The sequence below is a fragment of the Melanotaenia boesemani genome, chromosome 4 (assembly GCF_017639745.1).
Source record: "Melanotaenia boesemani isolate fMelBoe1 chromosome 4, fMelBoe1.pri, whole genome shotgun sequence".
NCBI lineage: Eukaryota > Metazoa > Chordata > Actinopteri > Atheriniformes > Melanotaeniidae > Melanotaenia > Melanotaenia boesemani.
The window spans coordinates 39,814,707-39,821,385 of NC_055685.1; the positions used below are offsets into that span (position 1 = coordinate 39,814,707).

The following is a 6,679-nucleotide window of genomic DNA, read 5'->3' on the forward strand; positions in this document are numbered from 1 at the left end:
CACTGAAAAACACGAAAAACAGACATTCAACACAGAAGCTGCTGCAACAGGTGACACTTAGCAAGGCACCATCACAAAGAAAAAGCCAAAGGAAATAGAAGAACTTCTGTTTATTGTCTCTATTACAAACACGAGGACTGAGACCAACCATCAGATCAGGTTTCTGCTTTAGTATCGACCTCTGTAGGAACAACAGAGACGATCCGGTCATAGAAGGAAGGGAATGACGGCTTTCCTTGAGCGAGGATAATCCTCAAACCTCAGCTGGTAGTCTCTGTAAAACACAAGGACACACTGAACATCTGAAACAACCTCAGTCTGCAAAAACAAAACCATCTCAAATGAGTTAAAAAGTTCATTTTATTTTACATTTTGTTTGGAATCAGAGATGAAAGATGTGTATGTGATGAAGAGAGGAGATTTAACACCTCAATGATCAGAAGGATTCCTGGTCTCTGAGACTTACTTCATCACTTTCTGGCCATTTCCTGCTATATGCAGATGATGCAAATTAAAGGGACATTGTGTAAGAAAATTAAAGGGACATTGTGTAAGAATTATTTCCATCTAACGGTGGAATCATGTATCATTCGCATTCTAGCGTCTCATTTTCACAAACACGTATTGCAACTACAGTAGCCTCCGTGTGTCAAAAAGCCTCAACAACACTGACAAAAGCACATTATCTGCTAGCTCTGGAACTTCCTCCCTTCTGAGATTCGGAACATCGATTCTCCTCCATCATTCACATCTGCACTCAAAGCCCACCTGTTCAAACTGGCCTATAAATCTTATAACTGACTGTTTTATCTCAGTGTCTTTTAATCTGTTTTTAACTCCTATTTAATTTATTTTTATTTATTTATATTTTTCCGCCCCTTCACAACACCAGTATAGATGAAACACATACAGAAGTATTAACGAGTAACACAGCCACTGTATTTGAAACTTAACCCACTGGACAAGAAAGTGGCTTCGACACAGCACCGGCTTCTAGTCCCAGTAAAACCAGCTTTACCGCGACTATGAAAGCGACTGGAACCACATAAACATTCACGTCTGTACCAACCAGGCTTGTGTATTTTAGCAGAAACTAGTGTTATGCTGCCCATGGTAACCATGGTAACGAGCGACACTGTAACAAAACCCAGTGAAAAAATTAGCTTTAGGCTAATTTGGGCAGCACTGCTGACTCCAGCCTCCCTTTAAAACCTTTCTCCTTGATCCTTAATTAATTACTTAATTAATTATATATTTGTCTGCTGCCCCCTGGTGGACATGTTTGTATTTACATTATAGACACAGTCATGCACCCTGTCAGATGCAGAAATTCTCTGATGATGCTGCCTTGTTGGGCTGGGTTTCTCAGGATGATAACCTGGTCAACAGGGAAGAAATTGACTCTTTTGTTGGTTGGTGTGAGGCCAATTTCTTACAGCTAAATGTAGACAAAACACAGGAGTTATTTACTGAATTCAGGACTAAAAGAGGAACTGTCCAGTGGTCATCAAAGGCCAGGTTATTGAAATAGTTGAAAATTATAAGTATCTGGGAGTTCATCTGGACCATATACTGAACTGGAGGAGGAACAGTGAAGCTGTCTTCAAACAGGCCCGGTCCAGACTGTTCTTTCTGAGAAAGCTTCGTTCTTTTCTGATTAAAAAGGCCAGCTCAGTGGTGGGGCTGAGCCTGGACTCTGTGGACATTATTTTGGACAAGAGGACGAGGACCAAACTAAGAACTGTTCTGTCTTTCAGAGACCATCCTCTCCGCAGCGTTTTTAGTGAACGTAAGAGCTCTTTTAGTGGGCGAATGTGATGCCTCGGTGCTCAACTGAACGCTTAAGAAAGTCTTTTGTTCCTGCTGCTGTGCGCTTTTATAATGAGCACTTTTTATGATTTTCATTGTATTTGTATGTTTTAATGGTTGTGTTCTGTGTTGGTGGTGTGTAGCAGAGTCTATTAATGTAGTGCTGATGTTGTATGTTTTTGTGTTAAGCGTCTTTGGCAATGTAGTTTCCTCCCTCGGGATTAATAAAGTTATCTTATCTTACAGTAGATCTGATGCATCACAATATTAAACAGTACGTATGTGCTATCTGTACCATAACATAATATTAGAAGGGTTAAACTGGGATTAAGGTGACTGGTTCCAGTACCAGTACCTGTGGTGCTGGTAGGCTCTGGGACCGATGGAGCAGACGGTGAAGAAAGCCAGAGCAGAAGTCGGTAAAGACCACGCAGCGATGGCGTAACCGCACCACTCCACAATCTCCCCTAGGAAGTTGGCACCGGATACCAACTCAAACATTCCTCCTGAAAACAGAAGCAGAACTTCAGCAGGAGGAAGCTGCTAGACCAGAATCTAGTGTGGGTCTGGGTCTACCATACCACGGGGAATCCTGTAGACCAGTTCTCCAGGGTTTCTCAGGTTACGCAAGATGTTGTCACTGTGGATGTTGATGGTCAGACCGACCAGGAAGACCAGAAAACCTTTACATGATCCAGACAGAAACAGACAGAATTATTTACCCACCAGGTCCCCCAGGTCTGCCACGAGGTCAAACATCACGTCCACCAGGTCCACCATGAGGTCCACTACCACGTCTAGCATCAAGTCCACCATCAGGCTGGATGTAGGTGGCACCAGCTATCCACCAGGGCCGGGTCTAAACCAGTTTACCTGGACAGGTCTGAGTGAGTAACTATCAGCCCCTCCCCCACCGGCCCTGTCCAGCTGATAGCAGATGCTAGTTAGCCATTAGCTGCCACTCACCTGGACAGGGCCAAGACAGAATTAAGTGGAGAACTAAGGAGGATGTGAACTTTCTGGAAGTGATGCAGGTGATGCTTCCTGATGGTGAGGAAGAGGTTAACATGTCTCACCTGTTGTCAGACGAGTCTTTGTCCACCAGGTGTCCTCAAAGTGGGCGCAATGCAGCAGATGATGTCCCTGCAGGAAGCCGCTGATGGAGCAGAAGATGGCGGCGAAGAGGACGATGCGCAGAGGAACCGGTCGTCCTCTCGTCCGGCAGGAGTAGATCAAACTCCTATGGAGCAGAATCAAGTCATTACTTCCCCTCCCCCGCAACTAACCTCGATTTAATCTGGAAGACATCAGAACAAATTCTCATTTCCAAACTAAAGTAAAGAAACTGCAGAGTTTTCCCAGCAGAACGGTGCTGAACTCCTTGACGGATCCAACATGGCAGGAGACGCTTCAGAGCAACAGTAGCTTGAATTTGGAAGATGGGAGTTGGAAGGTGGAAGATAGAAGATGGTGACCACTGTAGATGGAGGATCTTCAGAGTCTGAGGAACATTTTTCTGAAATTGTTCCAGTTTTAGAGCCAGTTTGTCTCAGATTGGTGAAGCTCTGTCCATCTTTCCATCTGAGAGACTCTGCCTCTCTGAAATGCTCCTTTTATACCAGTCATGTTACTGACCTTTTGCCAGGTAACCTGGTTAGTTGTCTAATGCTCCTCCAGGTGTTTCTGGTTTGTACCAGGTACTTTTCCAGCCTTTTGTTGCTCCTGTTCCAACTTTTTCCATCAGATTCACCATCAGCTCATATTTTCATCTCATGGTGAAACGTCTGTTTCATCCTCTAAAATGATGCTGATCTGCTACTGGGGATAAAATATGACCTGATGAGGTTTAGAAATCGTGATTCAGTGAAGCAGACTCGACAGGTTGGTGTGTTATCAGTTTCTTTTACTCTAATCATTTGCTGGATTTTGTTTGTTATATCCTCTCTTACTTTGTCCTTCTTTTGGCCTAAATCTGACCTTGAATGTGAGAAGAACGTGTTATCTGTAATTTATTCTGCTTATTTTTATATCTTTTACATTTTTATCTGCAACAGTTTCCTGGAACTGAAAAAAACAGAATCTCCCTATGACCCACTAACCAGAAATCAGAACCTCACTTTGACCTACCGATGTTCAGGAGACATACTGGTCCATGAAAACCAGTTTAACCACCATGACACAGTTTAATCCATTAATAGCAAAGATCTGGGGGACATCTTACATCAGCTGAACTCCTCCTCTTGCTGCTTGGACATCCTGCCCACAGGTTTCTTCAAAAAGGTCTCAAAGACTCTGGAGCCAGATCTGGTCCAGATTGTGAACTGGTCTTTAATTTCGGGCGTCTTCCCAGAACTTCTAAAAACAGCTGTAATCAAACCTCTGCTAAAAAGAGAAAATCTAGACACAAATGAGCAACTACAGACCGATCGCAGATCTTCTGTTTCTCAGTAAGATCATAAAAAGTTGTTTTTCATCAACTAAACGACTTTTTAACACAAAACAATGGCTACCATGTCTTCCAGTCAGGTTTTAGACAGCACCACAGCACCGAGATGCTCTGACCAAAGTCATTAATGACATATGTTTGTATACAGACAATGGAAAAATGTCAGTCTTTGTCTTACTGGACCTCAGTGCTGCATTTGATACAGTCGACCACAATATATTACTCCCGACTGGAGAACTGGGTGGCCTTGCTGGTGCTACACTGGTTTAAATCTTATTTAGAGAACAGGAAGTACTTTGTGTCAGTAGGTAATTTTACATCTGAACAGACAAGAATTACATGTGGAGCTCCCCAAGGTTCCATCCTGGGGCCTCTTCTGTTTAACATCTACATGCTCCCACTGGCACAGGTCATAAAGAACAACATTAGTTACCATAGCTACGCAGATGACACACAGGTATACATTACAATGTCACCAGGAGACTGAGGCCCTGTACAGGCTCTTGGTAAATGTATTGAGATTAATGACTGGATGTGTCTGAACTTTCTCCAGTTAAACAAAAACTAAAGTGAGGTGATGGTTTTTGGAGCCAAAGAGAAACGATTAAAGGTCACCACAGAGCTTCAGTCTATACACCTAAAACTCAGTCTTTAGACCTAAACTTTGAGAACCACATGAAAGGAACCACAAAGTCAGCGTACTAAGGGTAAAAGATGTGATGTCTCAGCAGGACCTGGAAAAACTAGTCCAGCTTCCATCTTTAGTCGGCTTGATTATTTTAACAGTGTTTTTACAGGTTCTACCTAAAACATCAGTCAGACACCTGCAGCTGATCCAGAACTCTGCTGCTCCAGTCCTCACTAAGACCAAGAGAGAGGACCACATCAGTCCAGCTCTGAGGTCTTTACACTGGCTGCCTGTCCGTCAGAGGATAGACTTTAAAGTTCTGCTGCTGGTCTAGAAAGATCTGAATGGTTTAGGACCAACATACATCAGAGACCTCTTGACCCAGTATGAACCTACCAGAACCCTCAGGTCATCTGGATCCAGGTTCTTATCAGTTCCAGAGTCAGAACCAGACATGGAGAAGCTGCATTCAGCTTCTATGCTCCACATGTCTGGAACAAACTCCCAGAAAGCCTCAGATCAGCTGAAACACTCAGTTTATTTAGATCCAGGTTAAAGACCCACCTGTTCTCTGCTGCATGGACTACTTTTTATTTACAGTCCAGATCTGGATCTGGTTCTTAAAGCTGGAATCATGTTTAATGCTGTTTTCCCCACAAACTGTATTTCTTGCATTTTATCTTTTTTATTATTTTTATTTATTTTCTTTCTGTTTTTAATTAATTTTTTTTATGTTTTTTAAAAGTTTGTCATTAAAACACTTTGAATTGTCTTCTACATGAAAGGTGTTATACAAATAAATTTGCCTTACCTTACAAACCAGAACCCCAGAAACCAGAACCTCATTCTGAGCCAGAAACTGAAGCCAAACGGACCGTTTTGTACCTGTGTGGACTGTTTGCACCCATCATGCAGGAAAAACTGGTTTGAGTGAGTCATGTCGAACTCAGGTTCTTCCTGAGTTCTTCCGTCAGGCTCACCTGTAGAAGTAGTGCAGCATGAAGGTGCAGACCAGCAGCGTCCTCCCGGTCCCGGACCCCGTCTGTACGGATCCCAGCAGTAGCAGCAGCGGTACCAGCAGGGCTGGAACCTCCTGCAGGAACCAGCCCAGCCTGGCCGGACAGCAGCGCCAGCCCCTCGGCGTGTACCGGCCGTACTGCGCGCAGAAGCGGATCTGGCGCAACAGATAGAGCGGAGCCAGGACGATGAGAGCCCAGCTCAGGCTGGAGACGGCGGCGTGTCGGCACTCCATCAGCCCGCTGCGTGCGCGCTGGTCCCGGTCCGGTTCTACACCAAGAAATGACTCAACTCTGGAGGGAGAAAGTGATAAAGTAGTTCCGTAGTTACTGCTGCTGGGTTTACAGCACACACACACACACACACACACACGGAAACACACAACAACACACTGTTCTTCCTGTTTCAGCCTTTTGTTACCCGCAGATTAACCGGATCTCCTCAGCAGCTTCGCCTGCACACAGAAGCTCAGAGGTCGGACTGCTTCCCTCCCAGAATCCCACCGGAATCCTTCAGAGCTCCAGCAGCCGCTGATGGAAACACTGGGGACACATAAAAATATAGAATAAAAACATTTATAGCTACTTCTTTTTTTGGAGGGGGGCAAAGCCAAGACTAATCACATCACCAGGACGGAGAATAATAAATTTCCTTCAGACAATGATTCATAAATGTTTTACCCTAAATAAAGAAACTGACTATAATTCTAAAACACCATTTATTTACAGTATTTACAGTTTATGATTTAATATAATATTCATAAAGTGCTAAATCAGCTG

The 6,679-nt window shown here is 43.8% G+C and overlaps 1 protein-coding gene across 1 annotated transcript; it reads right to left on the reverse strand.

Moving 5' to 3' along the window:
- Nucleotides 1-95: 95 nt before the first annotated feature.
- Nucleotides 96-6,290, reverse strand: srd5a2a (steroid-5-alpha-reductase, alpha polypeptide 2a). Its single transcript, XM_041981911.1, has 5 exons — nt 5,864-6,290; nt 2,886-3,049; nt 2,391-2,492; nt 2,165-2,315; nt 96-274 (listed from the first exon to the last, which is right to left on the reverse strand). Exons 1-5 carry the CDS (start codon nt 6,133-6,135, stop codon nt 208-210), a joined length of 756 nt encoding a protein of 251 aa, XP_041837845.1. The 5' UTR covers nt 6,136-6,290; the 3' UTR covers nt 96-207.
- Nucleotides 6,291-6,679: the final 389 nt, after the last annotated feature.

Bases quoted from the DNA above. Each gene is read 5' to 3' on its own strand.
- srd5a2a (XM_041981911.1), bottom strand. From the start codon at position 6,135: ATGGAGTGCCGACACGCCGCCGTCTCCAGCCTGAGCTGGGCTCTCATC. The intron at 2,493-2,885 runs GTGAGACATGTT...GATCATGTAAAG, and splicing joins AAAGACTCGTCTGACAACAG to GTTTTCTGGTCTTCCTGGTC. The intron at 2,316-2,390 runs GTATGGTAGACC...TTCTGTTTTCAG, and splicing joins GGTCTACAGGATTCCCCGTG to GAGGAATGTTTGAGTTGGTA.